General features: G+C 43.5%; 1 protein-coding gene across 6 annotated transcripts; it reads right to left on the reverse strand.

Annotated features, from left to right (window-relative positions):
• Nucleotides 1-131: 131 nt before the first annotated feature.
• Nucleotides 132-16,707, reverse strand: khk (ketohexokinase). 6 transcript variants are annotated; one of them, XM_040040938.1, is made up of 9 exons: nucleotides 16,388-16,707; nucleotides 14,353-14,469; nucleotides 13,228-13,362; nucleotides 12,950-13,084; nucleotides 2,397-2,469; nucleotides 1,914-2,060; nucleotides 1,710-1,798; nucleotides 1,477-1,634; nucleotides 132-625 (listed from the first exon to the last, which is right to left on the reverse strand). In XM_040040938.1, exons 1-9 carry the CDS (start codon nucleotides 16,480-16,482, stop codon nucleotides 504-506), a joined length of 1,071 nt encoding a protein of 356 aa, XP_039896872.1. In that variant the 5' UTR covers nucleotides 16,483-16,707; the 3' UTR covers nucleotides 132-503. The 6 variants fall into 6 exon arrangements, with proteins under 6 accessions (XP_039896872.1, XP_039896876.1, XP_039896875.1 ...); XM_040040942.1 differs by having other exon boundaries at nucleotides 13,228-13,285; nucleotides 16,388-16,502; XM_040040941.1 differs by having other exon boundaries at nucleotides 13,228-13,348; nucleotides 16,388-16,502.
• Nucleotides 16,708-18,484: the final 1,777 nt, after the last annotated feature.

Consider the following 18,484-nt stretch of genomic DNA (forward strand, 5'->3'; position numbering starts at 1 on the left):
TAGAATTGGGTCTTCAATAAAAACATGTTTGTCGTCTTTGGCTTTTTGTTCCTTTCTGCGCAGGAAACCAGACCTTGCGAGTGAGTACCCTGACACGGTTATTTGTAGAGAGAATGAAAGGAAGCTGTGTCTGAGCATCGAGTGGTAATTGTTTTAATGAAAAACAAACTATCAGGACAAAAACAATCAACCCGATCACTGATCAGTGAGACTTAATTCCACCAAGTAAAAACACTCCAAAGAAACGTTTGCTTCTCTCACTTCAGTTAATAATTTATTGAACAATAATCCAGTTATTGATCTGTGAATGAATGAACTAATGGATGTTAAATGTAAGTTACTGATTGTAATTATGCAGATCCCTTATACCACAGATGATTTTCCTTAAACTGAAAATTAGATAAAATTTCAGTTGTGCCTTCAAACACTTTCACGTTAACACACATGTTCATGTTTACACATTGTTTTTCATGTGGTCATGTGCTTTTGTGGACTGGGTTTCCCTAAAACAAACTTTGTGGTTGCATGTCATCGAAGACTTTGCTGATGCTGTCATAACCATGGAAACCACACTTCCTGCCAGCAACCCTGCAGCCAAAGGTTAGGGCATCTTGCAAACTTCCACCTATAGACAGAAAACATTGATCTTTTAAATTAATCAGTCCTCAGGTGTTACTGATTTATTTTATTTAAAAGTAAAGGGGAATTAAAGGGCATTACTATGTGTTAACAGACCTCTCTGCACTGAATCATATCTGTTATTAATCTCTGTCTCTCTTCCACAGCATGTCTTTATCCTGTCTTCCTTCTCTCACCCCAACCAATCACAGCAGATGGCCCCACCCCTCCCTGAGCCTGGTTCTGCCGGAGGTTTCTTCCTGTTAAAAGGGAGTTTTTCCTTCCCACTGTCGCCAAAGTGCTTGCTCATAGGGGGTCATAGGGGTTTTTTTCTCTGTATGTATTATTGTAGGGTCTACCTTACAATATAAAACACCTTGAGACTGTTGTTGTGATTTGGTGCTGTATAAATCAAAGTTAATTAAAGGGAAGTTTAATTAACAGTTTTAATTTAATTAACAGTCTTATTGTGATGGTCCTGTGTTGAAATGTTTCCATCTCATCTTTTCCTCCGTGGGGTCATGGGAGCAGGTCACCGGCTAATCAGAACGGTCGTGATTGGGTTCCTGGCTGCTCCAGTGTGCATGCCAAAATAGGACCCCAAGTCGCATAGCTTGTGGATAGAAAACTGTCTGTCCATGGGTGGATGAGGCATGTTGTATAAAGTTTTGAGTGCTCAAGTAGCGTAGAAAAGGATTATATAAGAGCCAATCCATGTACACTTACAACAACGGATATATGTTAAAACAGGTTTTGTTCTGGCGTGTATCAGGATCAGCACTTTATTAATAAAGCTTTTTGCTACAGAATACTGAGGTTTTGCTGGCTTCCTGCTACATAGATGTTTAAAAGTCTCACCCTTGGACAGTGTGTAGATGACAGCAGCGTTGAAGGTGTCCCCAGCTCCAAGCGTATCAACGAGACTTTCAGGAGGAAATGCATCAGAATGAATGATCACACCATCAGGACCCAAAGCATCAGCTCCTTTTTCTGCCCAGGCACAGATCAGGATGGCCCTGAGGAAGGATGGCGTCATATTTTTATTTCTATGGTTGTTACTAATGTTACACTGCTGACCTGTGACCGCTCACCCCTGTTTGACTCGACTGTAAAGTCCTTTCAGGGCAGCTTCAGCTGACTCAAACCCAAAATCACGAGCAACGTCCTTACTGACAAACACCTAAAGACATGAAACCGCGATGAATTTGCAACACGTGACAGAAAACATGCAATGACATTTTGTCTGATAGAGTGGGCAGTTTATGTTCTCCTGGTTCTGGCACAGAAGCTCTCACCACATCGCCATGAGGAAACAGCTGGTACAGCGGCTCTCTGGTCTTCTCTATCTCCACGGAAATGGTGATCTTCTGTTGCTGTGGCAACATGCTGTTATATCGCTCTACCTGCTGGATCATCTTCACCTGCTCCTCTGCGTTTCGGCCCTACAGGAGTTAAAGTGTGACAGCAAACAAACAAGATTTATGAGACAAAACAGTTTCCAGTGGGTTAGAGTGCACTTTTGTTTAATGAATTAATCATCATTGATCAATTTCAAATTAATGTTGTTGTTTTTTAAGTCTTCTGGTGAAAATATTGTTTCTAAATGAGCACAAACCTCTGAGGAGTGCAGGCTGGAAAGGTGTTAAGATGGTGACAGGTGTTTTCTGATTGGTTACTCATCATTAACAGGTTGTGTTTATGATCTTAATTTAAAATTCTGATTACCAATGTCAGTTTAATACTAGGTTGGGTTGGCTCGTTTACTGGACTTTACTCACCTCCCAGTGGATCCACTTGAACTGATGAAGGTGAACTTTTGAAAAATCCTCTGCTGTGACATCTGGAAGGTTCCTGACAGACAGGAATTGAGGTCAGAGCTTATGGTCCTTTAAAACAACCACTTCCATCTCTTCAAAACTCAGGTCAAACCATTTTTTCTGGATTCTCCCTGCATTTAGCAGATTCATGTTAACCTTCCTATCACATCATTATGACACCAAACCAGCAGGACTGGTAAACTGCTCTGCTGTATAAAATTCATGGAACAACCACAGAGCAGGTGCAGCCTATCAGACAGCAAGCTACTATACAGGGAGTGCAGAATTATTAGGCAAATGAGTATTTTGTCCACATCATCCTCTTCATGCATGTTGTCTTACTCCAAGCTGTATAGGCTCGAAAGCCTACTACCAATTAAGCATATTAGGTGATGTGCATCTCTGTAATGAGAAGGGGTGTGGTCTAATGACATCAACACCCTATATCAGGTGTGCATAATTATTAGGCAACGTCCTTTCCTTTGGCAACATGGGTCAAAAGAAGGACTTGACAGGCTCAGAAAAGTCAAAAATAGTGAGATATCTTGCAGAGGGATGCAGCAGTCTCAAAATTGCAAAGCTTCTGAAGCGTGATCATCGAACAATCAAGCGTTTCATTCAAAATAGTCAACAGGGTCGCAAGAAGCGTGTGGAAAAACCAAGGCGCAAAATAACTGCCCATGACCTGAGAAAAGTCAAGCGTGCAGCTGCCAAGATGCCACTTGCCACCAGTTTGGCCATATTTCAGAGCTGCAGCATCACTGGAGTGCCCAAAAGCACAAGGTGTGCAATACTCAGAGACATGGCCAAGGTAAGAAAGGCTGAAAGACGACCACCACTGAACAAGACACACAAGCTGAAACGTCAAGACTGGGCCAAGAAATATCTCAAGACTGATTTTTCTAAGGTTTTATGGACTGATGAAATGAGAGTGAGTCTTGATGGGCCAGATGGATGGGTCCGTGGCTGGATTGGTAAAGGGCAGAGAGCTCCAGTCCGACTCAGACGCCAGCAAGGTGGAGGTGGAGTACTGGTTTGGGCTGGTATCATCAAAGATGAGCTTGTGGGGCCTTTTCGGGTTGAGGATGGAGTCAAGCTCAACTCCCAGTCCTACTGCCAGTTTCTGGAAGACACCTTCTTCAAGCAGTGGTACAGGAAGAAGTCTGCATCCTTCAAGAAAAACATGATTTTCATGCAGGACAATGCTCCATCACACGCGTCCAAGTACTCCACAGCGTGGCTGGCAAGAAAGGGTATAAAAGAAGAAAAACTAATGACATGGCCACCTTGTTCACCTGATCTGAACCCCATTGAGAACCTGTGGTTCATCATCAAATGTGAGATTTACAAGGAGGGAAAACAGTACACCTCTCTGAACAGTGTCTGGGAGGCTGTGGTTGCTGCTGCACGCAATGTTGATGGTGAACAGATCAAAACACTGACAGAATCCATGGATGGCAGGCTTTTGAGTGTCCTTGCAAAGAAAGGTGGCTATATTGGTCGCTGATTTGTTTTTGTTTTGTTTTTGGATGTCAGAAATGTATATTTGTGAATGTGGAGATGTTATATTGGTTTCACTGGTAAAAATAAATAATTGAAATGGGTATATATTTGTTTTTTGTTAAGTTGCCTAATAATTATGCACAGTAATAGTCACCTGCACACACAGATATCCCCCTAAAATAGCTAAAACTAAAAACAAACTAAAAACTACTTCCAAAAACATTCAGCTTTGATATTAATGAGTTTTTTGGGTTCATTGAGAACATGGTTGTTGTTCAATAATGAAATTATTCCTCAAAAATACAACTTGCCTAATAATTCTGCACTCCCTGTAAAGCTGACTATGTTGCCATCCACCAGTCAGTCAGAGAGGCCCCACCCTTATAATGCAAACTTTTAGTCTTAATACAGTTGAAACAGGTGAATTATAGAAACATCCTCCTATAGAGACTTTCAATTCAGTTTTATTCATATAGCGTCAAATCACGACAACAGTCACCTGAAGGCGCTTTATATTGTAAGGTACACCCTACAATAATACATACAGAGAAAAATCCAGCAATCATATGACCCCCTATGAGCAAGCACTTTGGCGACAGTGGGAAGGAAAAACTCCCTTTTAACAGGAAGAAACCTCCGGCAGAACCAGGCTCAGGGAGGGGCGGGGCCATCTGCTGTGACCGGTTGGGGTGAGAGAAGGAAGACAGGATAAAGACATGCTGTGGAGGACAGAGGGAGATTAATAACAGCAGCCTATGTCTATTGCAACATAACTAAGGGAGGATTCAGGGTCACCTGGTCCAGCCCTAACTATATGCTTTAGCAAAAAGGAAGGTTTGAAGCCTAATCTTGAAAGTAGAGATAGTGTCTGTCTCCTGAATCCAAACTGGAAGCTGGTTCCACAGAAGAGGGGCCTGAAAACTGAAGGCTCTGCCTCCCATTCTACTTTTAAATACTCTAGGATTCAAGATTCAAGATTTTTATTTGCCATTTGTGCACAGGACCAACAGTCCATGCACATTGGAATTCTTGTGCAGAGCTCTCCAGGTCAAGTTACACTTTTTATAAGATAAAGACAAGATGTTTTTTTTCTTTGTTTCTTTTTCTTTTTGAGTGGGCTCACTTTGCTACTCTGATGGACTTCTGCAGTTCGTAGTGGGCTCTCTTATACTCCATCTGATCTCCTGCCTTGAAGGCCTCCCTCCTCTCCCTTATTTCCAGTTTAATGTCTCCATTAAGCCAGGGTTTTTGGCCTTGGAACCTGCGCACAGTCCTGGGAGGGGTACAAATACACGTACACCAGTTTATGTAGTCGCTTACAGTCTCTGTGTATTCGTGGATATTGTTAGCTGTTCCTTTGAAGATGCTCCAGTCTGTAGTCTCTAAGCAGCTCTGCCCAGCAGACTGGCTTTTGCACTGTCAGTCCAGGTATTAATAGGCCTGACTGTGACTGGTTTTGTCTTGAGCTTTTTGTTATATATGGGTTTTAGCCAGATTGCCAGGTGATTAAACTTTCTGTAATTAGGTTTTGGTTCAGCTGAGAAGGCATTTCTGATCTTGCTGTAACAGTGATCCAGTATTTTATTTCCTGTGGTGGGGAAGGTTACAAACTGATGTAGTTTAGGCATGTACACTGCACACAATGATGCACTGCAGTTCTCTGGGCAAATAGCAAGGCCTTTATCAAAGTCAGAAATTCCACATTTTCAGAGCAGGATTTTGAAATGATCTTACAGTCAGTACACCACGATTGTTTGATGAGGGTGGCCATTCCTCCGCCGCGTATCTTGCCACTGCCCGGAGCACTTCGCCCGCTCTGAAGACCCCGTAGCCATCTGGTGTTATCGGGTGTTCTCTCCCCCAGCCAGTATTTTGCAAAAACACAGTATGGAGCACTCCTGACGTTTGCGTGGAAATTCGAGCATGGAGTTTGTCTATTTTATTTTCCAAAGACTGAACATTGGCAAGGAGTATGACCGGGAGGGTTAACCTTCTTTTGCTAACCAAGCGCCTTCGGTCAGCTCCTCCACGTCTGCTGCACCTCCGCTTCTGCTTGTTGTTCCCAGGAGAGTCCCGCTCTAATGGCTGCACTGAGGTCTAGCAGAGAGGCGTGTAAGACTACAACTCTGCTTCCTGGTCCCAACTCTGGATAGTCATATTTTGGGGGGTTTAATAAATTTGGGCAGATTTCCAGAAATGAGAGCTGCTCCATCCAAAGTGGGATGGATGCCGTCTCTCCTAACAAGACCAGGTTTCCTCCAGAAGGTTTGCCAATTATCTATGAAGCTCACATCGTTTCTGGGACACCACTCAGACAGCCAGCAATTTAAGGAGGACATGCGGCTAAACATGTCACTCCTGGTCTGACTGGGGAGGGGACCAGAGAAAACTACAGAGTCTGACATTGTTTTGGCAAAGTTACGCACCGATTCAACATTGATTTTGGTGACCTCGGAATTACGTAACCGGGTGTCATTACTGCTGAAGTGAATTACAATTTTACTGAATTCATGTTTACATTTAGCCAGCAGTTTTAAATTTCCCTCAATGTTGCCTGCTCTGGCCCCTGGAAGACAAAATAGACCGAAACAATTTTTGTATTTGCTGTAAACGTGTTTATATCTGCTGAGGGGAATGCTGGATTACAGGCAGAGGTGGATGGTGTGATAAACTTTCACTCTTGTACATTTACAATAATTTAAAGAGCTTGGACAGAAAACCGTGTGGACTTCTTTACGTTTCTCAACACGTCTCACCTCTCATCCGAGATGCCTCTTCAGTTCTAAGAGCAATTGGTGATTTTTAAGACCTATTAGTAGTCTCCCTAAGAGGGTGATGGACCCACTGTTGATCATCTACGCAATCACATGAGCCAAGATGAAAAATGAGCATGGGTCACCATCAGCCAAGGTCTTGGGTGAACCCATTGTGAGACCTTGCCCCACCCTATCATGTCACAATAATGAATTCATTAGTTTTGTTGCAGGTCAGTTTCAAAATGTTGTCAAAATAAAAATATACTGAGAACTCAGCCTCTTTAAAAAAAAAAAAAAAAAAAAAGGCCTGTTGCCCTTACTGTTGCAGGCCAGAGTGAAAATAACCCCTAGTGTTAAAAAGCTGAGGAAACTTGGAGGACAAAAAAAGAACTGTTCAGAGAAGATGAACAGTATCTGAAAGTCACGTCCTTAAGTAAGGGGAAAAAAGCAAAGACCTGACAGATAATCTGGAACTTCAGCTGATCATCTACTGTCATTAAAGTCTCATTAGAAATGGTCTCAGTGGAAGGGCAACTGTCAGGAAATTATTCTCAATGAAGGAACACAGGAGGAATGGCCAAGGCATGAAAATTAAACAAGAGCTGGACTGAAAATCAGAGGAACAGGTCTGATGGAGCGATGGATCCACATCATGGTCAGTATGTACGAGGAGGTCAGGAGGTCAGACAGTCAGAGTCTGCAGCCATCTGAGGCACGAAGGAGGCTCTGTCATGGTTTCAGCTGCAGGTTAGTCAGTGGTGTTTCAGATCTTTGATAAACTGATGAGTTATAAACTTAGAAAAGTTCCATCAGAGACAGATGGAAGATGGCATGGCCACGTCCAGACGCCTTCCTGACTGCTCCACACAGACTATGCACTTTTTTAGCTGCTTAATTATTTATTGCTTTTTTTACATTCCAAAATCTTCTGGTTTTATAGTTTACGACAGCAGATCGCTCCTCAACATCTGTAACAAGTTTGCACATGTAGTCTTAGATACTTTTAAACCCGATCTGTCCTGGCTGACCGAGATACTAAGCGGCGCGTGAAACAACAAAGGACAGGATGCTCACCCGAGTCGAAGAACAAAGCAGCGCTGGAGGAAATGTGCTGGCTCCATACAGGCGGGACTAAAAAGCTGTTTCACACCCGGCCTTTGGAAAGTCTGACCACAACGCCATCTTCCTCATTCCTTAGTATAAACAAAATATATGGAGGGATGAAGTAACCACGAAGAAGGTGAAACGCTGGTCTGTCCAATCAGAAGCTATGCTACAGGATGCACTCAACGACGTAGACTGGAACATGTTCAGAGCATGTGCAGTCAACATCAACGAGTTAACGGAAGTAGCAGTTAGCTTCGCTAGCATATTAGCGGAGGAGATCATCCCCCACTGCAAGAGTTGTGTCATTCCCGAACCAGAGACCATGGGTGGGCAGATCGAACTGCACAACAGTAAACACCAGGACTGCCACCTACAACACCGGTCTTACCACTGGGGATATGAGCGCCTACAAAGTTGCTTCATATGGTGTGCGGCACGTGGTGAGGGATGCCAAATGCTGGTAGCGGGAGCACGTGGAGTCTCGCTTTCACCAGGGCAACACAAGAATCATGTGGCATGGACTACGCACCATCACGGACTACAAAGCCATAGATACTGCACTGATCAACGCTGATTCTGCATTCACCAACGAGCCGAATGAGTTCTACACTCGTTTCGAGGTTTGCCAGGTGGCTAATGCTAACTACTGCCTGACAACTGAGGACGGTGACATCATCAGAGAGAGAGAGAGAGAGACCAGTGATCAGCATTGTGGAGCATCTGAGTGGGGCTGAAGAGCGTGAACACAAGGAAAGCAGCGGGGCCAGACGGCATCACCGGCCGTCTGCCGTGCTGACCAGCTAGTAGGTGTGTTCACTTCCATCTTCAACGAGTTCCTGGCTAAGTCTGTGGTCCCCACATGCTTCAAGAGATCCACCATCATCCCTGTGCCCAAGAACAACAAGCCCTCATTCCTGAATGACTACCGGCCAGTTGCACTGACCTCGGTGGTTATGAAGGTGATCGAGAGGCTGCTGAAGAACATCATCTCCTCCTCCATCGCAGACACCACAGATCCGCTCCAGTTCGCCTACCGACCCAACAGATCCACAGAGGACGCCATCGCCCACGTCCTGCACACCACACTCAGCCACGTGGACAAGAAACAGGGTAACTATGTGAGAATGCTGTTCGTAGATTACAGTTCAGTGTTTAACACAATAGTGCCCAGCAGACTGTTCAAAAAGCTGAGGGATCTGGGACTCAACAGTCGTATGAGTGCATGGGTGTTGGACTTCCTCACTGGCAGAACTCAGGTGGTGAGGGTGGGTAGGTGTGTCTCTGACAACATCACCATCAACACCGGAGCGTCACAGGGGCGTGTCCTCTCGCCACTGCTCTACTCCCACTTCAGACTGTGTGGCCACCCACGGCTCCAACACCATTGCGAAGTTTGCTGACAACACAGTGGTGTTGGGCACCATCTCCAACAACGATGAGGCGGCCTACATGGATGAAGTGAAGAATCTGGCATCGTGGTGCCAGGACAACCACCTCTAGCTCAACCAAGGAGCTGGTGGTGGACTTCAGGAGTCAGCACAGAGACCACAAGCCCATTATCATCAGGAGCTCCAGTGGAGAGGGTGCAGTCCTTCAAGTATCTTGGTGTCCACATCTCCTCAGACCTGACATGGTCTGCACACATTCAGGTCCAGTCCAAAAAGGCTAGGCAGCGCCTGTACCACCTACGACAACTGAAGGAGTTCAGAGCGGGGAGAGCCTTGCTTTCCCCGCCTCCTAGAGCCCGCATTTTTGGTGTACTGTAAGTTATCTTTTTTGCTTTATTAATATTTATAATGTTTTAACCTTCAGCCTTTCGGGTTGTGCCTACTATGCCTGGTGTATTATTGGTTAGTTATGTCACCCGCCTGTTAGTATATTTTATTTGTATTTTGTATTTGTATTTATTATTGCTCTAACTCTGTGAAGCACTTTGGCATACCTGTGGCTTTTTAAATGTGCTATATAAATAAAATTGTATTGTACAGGCGCTGTGGAGAGCATCCTCACAGAGAACATCACATCCTGGTATGGGAACCGCTTTGTCAAGGCCAAAAAGCTCTTCAGAGAGTGAGCCGTACAGCAAAACATTGCTGCAGGGCTGCTGTCCCCTCCTTACAGGACATTTACATGAGGAGATGCTGGTCCAGAGCAGCTCAGATACTGAAGGACTCGTCCCATCCCAGGAACAGTTCCAACTTCTGCAATCAGGCAGAAGGTTCCACACCATCCAGGCAAAAACAGAGAGACTCAAGAGGAGCTTCTTTCCCCAGGCCATCCGGGTGTTAAATCAGGACATGCCCCCCCACTCACAGCATCCATAAGTGACTGAGACAGGACTTTTTCTTACCACATCCTCATATCATGCCTGATCTTTCTTGCCACACTACGGCACAAGACACTTCAGCATCCCTCTCGCACAATATACATTCTCAGTTTTTCAACTTAAATTTCCAGATTGTTTTATTTTATTTAAATTTACTTAATTATATAATTCACTCACTTAATAATAACAATGGATTGGATTTATATAGTGCTTTTCAAGGCACCCAAAGCGCTTTACAATGCCACTATTCATTCACTCTCACATTCACACACTGGTGGAGGTAAGCTACGATTGTAGCCACAGCTGCCCTGGGGCAGACTGACAGAAGCGAGGCTGCCATATCGTGCCATCGGCCCCTCTGGCCAACACCAGTAGGCGGTAGGGTAAAGAGTCTTGCCCAAGGACACAACGACCAGGACAGAGAGCCCGGGGATCGAACCGGCGACCTTCCGGTTACAGATACGCTTCCCAACCCCCTGAGCCATGGTCGCCCCATTTACTGCATGTAAGGTCTTCCTTGCACATATTTACTTACTGTGTATAATGTTTTCTTTTTGCACAGCCCAGGAGCGTTTTCAGGACACATTTCACTGTGTGTTGTACTTGTATAACTATGCATGTGACAAATAAAGAATCTTGAATCGTGATCCAGCATGCAGTAATATCTGCCCAAACACACTGGCAGTGCAATAAAATGGATACCTGGATAGGAAAACTCACAGTGGAATCGTGGCTATGTTTGCACAGTTTTCAATAAATCACTCCACTCATTTCGTATTTTCCTACAACAATGTAAAAAAATTTCACCATTAAACCATGAATATCTCTTATATTCAGGCCTTTGTCCCTCAGTGCCCACCAGTGTTGGTCGAGTTACTTGAAAAAAGTAATCAGTAACTAATTACTGATTACTTCCCCAAAAAAGTAATCCTGTTATTTTACTGATTACTTATTTTCAAAAGTAATTAATTACTTAGTTACTTTTTAAAAACACGATTTACAACCTGAATAGGTAATAAGGCGATAGATCTTTCAGCCCAATTCTACTTTCTGCCTAATCCATCATATAAAATGTAATCAAACGGAAAAGGCTCTTTTTAAAATTTGTTTTATTAGTTTTAATCTTTTAACTTTATGCATCAAGCAAACATTAAATTATATGCAACATTCTCTGACTGGAAAAAATTTGTTTAACATTTAAACCTATTTTCTGCACATTCCAGCAAATAAAATAGTTTTTTTTTGTGTTTACACTCAGTCTTTCAAATAGGTGCAAGTAAAAAGTGGGGTAGGCGGATGTTTGCCCTGGTGCAGGTGTGTCTCAGCGGTCAGTGGAAGAATCCGCGAGTTTGTCTGTGAATTTCCTTCCCATTCACTGGTAGCGTACTCGGTGCTTGCTCGGATGTTTAGGGTTTTTTTTCGCTGTAAAAAGAAGTTTCTTCCCACGCAGTGAACAGCAGAAGCTAATGTTTTTGTCACTTTTTACAGAATCAAACTCAAAGTAAGGTCAGTACTTCCACGCTTTAAATGCTGCGCGGTCATACTCGCTCCCAGACTCGATATATTATCCATTCTTGATCTGCACACAGCTGTTGCCACGAACGTTGCACTCGCTTACATCATTGTCATGAGACACCCTCGCAAAAAAATCACGGTTTTAGTAACACAGTAACGCAGGGTGCTTACGGGAAAGTAACGGTAATCTAATTACCTTTTTTGCAATAGTAATCCCTTACTTTACTCGTTACTTGAAAAAAGTAATCGGATTACAGTAACGCGCTACTGCCCATCTCTGGTGCCCACTGTAGAAAAGCATACTTTGGTGTTTATTGCAACAAGACGCCATATTAGACTTCAAGTGTGATCAACAACACCTGCACAGTTTCGCTTATCTTTGCTTATTCTATTTATAGTGGAAGAAAACCCATACAGATTGACTTTTGATTAATAAACTTGTTTATACTTTGGGAGAAATTAAATAATTTATGATGAATTATCCCCAGAAACCACTGCAGAGCTAACAGAAAAGTTTGTGACAAGGCTCAGCGAGAAAAAGGAAGCTGCTTTATAAACAGTTTACCTGCCTGAAGGTTTTACTGACTGCTTCACGCTTTTCTTTTGCTCACCTAACATTCGATGTGGATATCTCAACCAGGACTTTTTTTAACAGAAACTGGAAATGAATGAGCTACAGTGGTTGTTGAGGTCAAAACGAAAAGAATACCAACGTCATCAGTTTCCTCTACGCGACCTTCACACAAACTGCTCTAGGAAACTCCTTTAAAGAGTTTGGTCCACTTTTTCCAACTTTGCCTCTGACCTGATAATAAGTCATCTGTTATTCACCTCATCTGATTGGTGGAGCCATTGCTCTGCAGTGGCTCATGTGCCCAGTTGTCATTAGACCAGATTTAGGCTGACATTTAGGTTTTCATGCTTCCTGATGACAGATTCTCTAAACTCATCAGTGTATTTGTTTCATCCACCTTCAGCAGCCAATGGATGGAGCTTAGAGTCTGAGAGGGCGTGGTGCAATCCAATCAGTAAAGCCTCACCTGAACCACTGATGGGTTTGTTCAGGTGACCAGAAAGAGAATCAAAAGAAACGGGAAAGATTCTGCAGAATTTTATTTAAAAATGTATTTTTGACAAAGGGAAGACTGATTATTTCACTGCGGTGCTGATTAGCCGGGCATGATGTCAGAAATAACACACTGATCAAACAGGCTGGAAGAAAACCTCGATCATTGTAATAATCATTATTAATTAATATCTAACGTGAGCTGTGAAAATCGCAGCTCTTCGACGACCTGATGCCTTACGTATCGGAGAGAACGACGGTTCGAGTTCCAGTGGATGGACAAACCACACAACAAGCACATGGAGTTTGACCTTCGACCTGCAAAACCACCGCTGACACATCGATGTCCCGCTGCGAGAAGTCAGCCATGATGAAACTGACAGAAAGACAGACAGGAAAGATCATGTCCCCTCGAAAATAAAACTCTGGCAGAAACCCGAACTCTGACTGGCAGAAGGGGAGGGGCGGAGCTCCTCTACGATGACCCTGAAACAGATGCCGTTAGTGACACAAACACACCTGTTCATGTGCAGGATGGTGCGACTTCCTGTGCTGGTGTTGCTGATGACCATGGAGGCTGGAAGGAAGCACTGAGGGTGCTCAGACAGCAGAGACACATCGATGCAGTACTTCTGAAAATCTTCCAAAATAAAACTACAGACAGGTAACTGTTTACACTGACTTGGCTTCCTGAAACACAGATCCTCCACATGGCAGACAGAAAAATTAAAGTCAGAGGTGGTAACAAGTATGTTAGTAATGCACTTTCTGACTGGATGTTAAATAAAGATGATAAATCTCCTGTTTTTAGTGCTCAGGTGAAACTGCTGGTGAACAAAGAGCTGCCTTTTTTTTACCCTTTGAAGAGCACTTTGTAAATGTGAGCACCAGAGGAGTTTCCCCCTTTGTACTTCACCACAGCTTCAAACATCAAGAACCATCTCCACACCTTTAACCTGCTCTGATGTGGTATTGCTGTCACCCTGCCAGGCTGGCAGCATGGACGCCTAGGTCTGTTAACGTGATAATTTCAGAATCAGGCATCATAAGATTTTAAAATTCATATCTCGCGTGCATTTGCTAAAATTCTCTAACAAGTTTGAATCTCAGGTTAAGGTAAGAGGTCCAGTTTCCTCATGAATGTAAAAAGAAGGGAAGTCACTTTCAAACTGATGCCACTGGTGCAGTTATTAAACATCGTGAACGCTTTCCAGTCTCACCGACTTGATATCGAGGTTAAAGTATGAGGTGAAGTTTAATGAATTTTGTCAATGCAATAAGAAGGAATCAACTTCGAATTTTTAAATTTTCATCACACAAACACCTAATTAAAGACTGGTGGCTGCCAGTATCATTTTTATTTATACTGCTAAAAATTAAAGCAATACTTTTTAATCAGAATACAGTCAGTTAAACAACTGAGCAGATAAATATCCCAGATAAGTAGCAGAAAGTCTTTTATTTCAGTAGGTTGATAATGTTCATTTCTGTGTATGTGTGTGTGTAGAATCTCCAAAATACCACAGTTTCAGTAAAAAACTGTGGTATTAACAGTCTGGATTCTGCCCTCAAACATTGATGACTGTGTATTTCTTGTATTTCTGAACAAATGGATTTATTGATGAGCATTTGAAAAGGACTCACTTGGCCACAGGACCAGCTGACAGGGAGCCCATGAAGGCACAGGGCGCTCCGAGCAGCGACAGCACTGTGCATGAGTTTGAAGCATTTCCTCCCCGCTGCCAACGCTGCGACAGACATCTGTAGGTACAAAGTGATGACATCATCCATCAGAGGGGCAATCATTAATTTTCAATACTGATAGAATAGAATAAGAATAAGAATAGAATTCAACTTTGTTGTCATTGCACATGCACAGGTACAGGGCAACGAAATGCAGTTTGCATCCATCCAGAAGTGCTTTAGTGATATAGATATATTACAATATATATTAGCAATAATATAGATATGTAAGTATATTACAGAAATGGATCTATTATGGTATGTTATAATGTACATGGTATGAAGTATGTTATGAATATTCTATAACTATAAGTATGTACAGGCTGTAGTGAGTACAAGCTATGTACAGGCTATGAACAGGATATAAATATGAAAAACTATACAGAAATCTGAGATATACAGCTATACAGAAATGTGAACTATGCAAGTTATAAACAGTTGTAGGATTAAAAATTATCGTATGTACAGAATGATTATTTACACAGAACTATACAGTAGTGCAGTTAAGGTAAGTGAGGGTGTGGATAATTTCTACAGAGGCTATATAAAGTGCTAGTGGTTGTGAGTGGTGGTTCAGTCCATGTTATTATTGTGTGTTTGAGGGTACAGTTGTCCATTGTGTGTGTATGTAGGTGGTTGTGTGTGTGTGTATGGTCAGTCCATGAGTTTAACGTGGGTCAGATGTCAGGAGGCAGAGTTCAGGAGTCTGACAGCTGTGGGGAAGAAGCTGTTCCGGTACCTGATGGTCTTAGTCTGATGGCAGGAGTGATGAAAGGCTTCATGGAGTCAAACATTACACACAGAAACAAAAAGAAGCTGCTAACGTTAAAGTCAAAGGAGTGTGTTTCTCATCGCCAATGAGAAACAAGCACCAGTGCATCACAAACAAAGTCATTGTGGCAGAGCAGTGGGTTCACAATGTCAGGGGAGCCTCACGCACACAGCTGTTCCCCAAGGCCTAATCATGTCGTCCCTATGAGTAGGATCTCAGAGAAGTGAGGTGTGTGCTATACAGGAGAAGTGAGGAGCACTGAGCTGGAGAGAGTGGGGCTGAAAAGCCTGCCACTCAGTATGCTGTATGCTGTTTTACACATATAAAAACGTTCATGTGCTGGAGAAACTGTCAGCCTGCAATCCTTGCTACAGTTATCGACCACACTTAAAAGCAAAGGGTTGGGGGACAGCTGGGTCGTAGTCAGGTTAGTGCCAGGGCCTCAGCCAGGAAAACTTAGATAATAGAAGATCAGTCCGCTTGGCCTCATTCACACGAGTGAAGAGAACAGGAGAACCAGTGATGCTAATGTCCTCATGTTAGGAGAGAGGTAAAAGATGAATTCTCTTCTTCAGATTAGTGACACCCCTGTTTGTGGGGTTAGGGCTTGTTGCAGCACCAAGGAGATGCATTTACATCATATTCTGGCTTTTTCATTTTTAAAATAAAAAACTAAATGGAGTATCAAATGTCGATAGTGTTGCACTGAAATCTGTTACGTAATGAAAGTGTGACCTTTGCCCACACGTTGACCTAAAAAAAACCTGCCAACCCCGACACCTAAACATCACCAAAAACTCTTACCCGTAAACCCCTAATCCTGACTGTATACAATGTCACAGTAAATCAATTTTTAGAGATCCACTTCTCTAAACAGCTGGTTCAACATAAGCTGTACCAACCTGGAGAGTTAGCTTGCATATTAACATATTAACCTGCTCTCAGCTTTAGCCTGCATACTAACCTGCTGTCAGAATTGGCCTTGATGCTAACCTGTCAGAGTTAGCGTGCATACTAACCTGCTGTCAGCTTTAGCCTGCAGGCTAACCTGCTGTCAGAATTAGCCTGCAGGCTAACCTGCTGTCAGCTTTAGCCTGCAGGCTAACCTGCTGTCAGCTTTAGCCTGCAGCTTAACCTGCTGTGAGAGTTAGCCTGGATGCTAACCTGCTGTCAGTGTCTTCTTCAGGGTATTTGTTCACCACGTTGATGATGTCGAGACACACCAGCCCCACGCACAGAATCTTCTTCTGCTGTTCCATGCTGGTCCACACAATGACAGACACACACACTCTCTGTGATCCGAGGGTGTTAGAAACGCACACTCAGGTGGACTTTGAAACACTTCCTCCCATGATTCCCTCTGAGTAGTGATGCGCGAATTATGAACGAATCGTTCAATACTCGAGAATCACTTTACTGACTCATGAATCATGATTCACAAGCCCAACTGACTCACTGACTCATCCCTGTTGCTGTTAGCAGCAATGTATCTAGCTTATAATTAGAATTGTGGAGAAAAACAACATCCAGTATCTTAACAAAAAAATTTCTGCTCTGAACTGGAAGAAAAATCCTTAGGAGAAGCTCACATCAAGAAAATAGCTCCTCGGTTTACAGTAGCATCGCTCTGCTAACATGCTAACAGCACATTTGAGCTACTCACCCCCTCCCTTCCTGTGCCGAATCGTAAGCGTAAGCGAATCACTCAGGACTCACTAACCCCCTCCCTCCTGGCTCACAGCTTCTTCTTCTTCTTGGTTGGCAACCAATGTTAAGGCGCATTAACGCCCCCTGGCTCACATTTCAGTGGACATTTAGATGAGAAAATATATATTTAACGCATTTAAGGAAAATACTAATAAAATAAAAATAAACAAAATAAATGTTTATTTAGCAATTTTGATAGGAAATTGCTTAATTTTAGAAATGTTTTTGTTCTTTTTTTCTCTATAAAATAGTTGTTTTCTTTTAGAATCATTCATCTTAGCAGTAGGATTTACATGAAAAGAGAAACAAATTAAGTTTGAGTGAAAATGTACATTTTTTTGCACTCTCTGGTCAACTGACTCAGTGAATCAAATGACTCAAAAAACACGATTCACTTTGGTGAGTGACTCATTAAAACTCGATTCAGTAAAAAGAATCAAATTTACCATCACTATCTCAGAGTGAAGTCACAGCAACAAACTGCGGCTGTATCCCAATTCAGGGTCTGCAGCCTTAAAGTACGCAGCCTTAACGGTCCTCAAGGGGCGTACTCAAAGACCGCTAAGGCCGGAAGTGCGAGGCTTAGCGAACTGCGAACTGCGAACTGCTCTTCCTGGGATCTTCCTTTCCAATGTTCGCTCACTCAGGAATAAAATAGACGAGCTGGCCCTGATGAGAAGCATGAACAGAGACTTTGCCTCCTCCTGTGTCTTATGTTTTACGGAGTCGTGGCTCTGTGAGGACATCCCGGACAGCGCGCTCAAGCTGGAGGGCTTTCATCTGCTGCGCGCGGACTGGCAGGCCTCTCTCTCTGGTAAGACCAAAGGTGGAGGTGTCTGTGTAACAGTGTTTATGTGGTATTATTCCACTTGCCACAAATATCAGTGTAATGGGGAAACAGCGCCCCCCCCCTCTCGGTGTGGCTGGTTAGGTGAGGCTGGCTGCAGTAATCGCTGCCAGTCTGCCGTAGCCATACGAGAGTGTGCTGTGCGGAGTGGTGTGTGGCGAGCCATTTGCACTGATACAACACCGTTGTTTCCATTCAGGAAATAAAGTGGCAACGATCGATCAGAGACTCCTTGTCTTTTTAAAAACACTACACAACGCAGAGTCGAGGAGTCTGTTTGGGCCGAACTGTTGCAGCGGGATGAAGCAGAAACCGGTTACACTGGTGCCGTGACCCCAGCTCCTGCTATCCTGCGACCGCAACGGGGGCCGTCTACTTCCTGGAAGGTGGAAAAGTCGCGGGAGACTGGCTTTTCTTAGTCCCGCCATTTTCTGCGTTCTTTAGAGACATCGGGGCGGGGCTCTGTGCTTTCTTTTTTTTGGAGAGTTAAAAAAGAAAAAAGAAAAAAAAAGGGAGGGACACATTGCTGAGCCATGGCAGATTTTCCCAGTTTTGGCAGGGGAAGGGGGGCAGTTGGTTTTACCCCTCTGCATTCATATGGCAGAGGCAGATCAAGGTTGCTGACAGCCCCAGTTTCCTCCACACCTAAGCCTGTCCTTGCTGAGTTAAATGAAAACCCTATTGATGGGAACTGTGATAATCTACAA

Source organism: Simochromis diagramma, unplaced genomic scaffold (genome assembly GCF_900408965.1).
Source record: "Simochromis diagramma unplaced genomic scaffold, fSimDia1.1 OVJJ01000296.1, whole genome shotgun sequence".
Lineage (NCBI taxonomy): Eukaryota > Metazoa > Chordata > Actinopteri > Cichliformes > Cichlidae > Simochromis > Simochromis diagramma.

Excerpts from the sequence above, each read along its gene's own strand:
- khk (XM_040040938.1), bottom strand. The coding sequence starts at position 16,482 with ATGGAACAGCAGAAGAAGATTCTGTGCGTGGGGCTGGTGTGTCTCGAC. Across the intron at positions 13,085-13,227 it reads ACCATCCTGCACATGAACAG|TTTCATCATGGCTGACTTCT; the intron begins GTGTGTTTGTGT and ends TCTTTCTGTCAG. Across the intron at positions 1,799-1,913 it reads TGTTTCCTCATGGCGATGTG|GTGTTTGTCAGTAAGGACGT; the intron begins GTGAGAGCTTCT and ends TCATGTCTTTAG.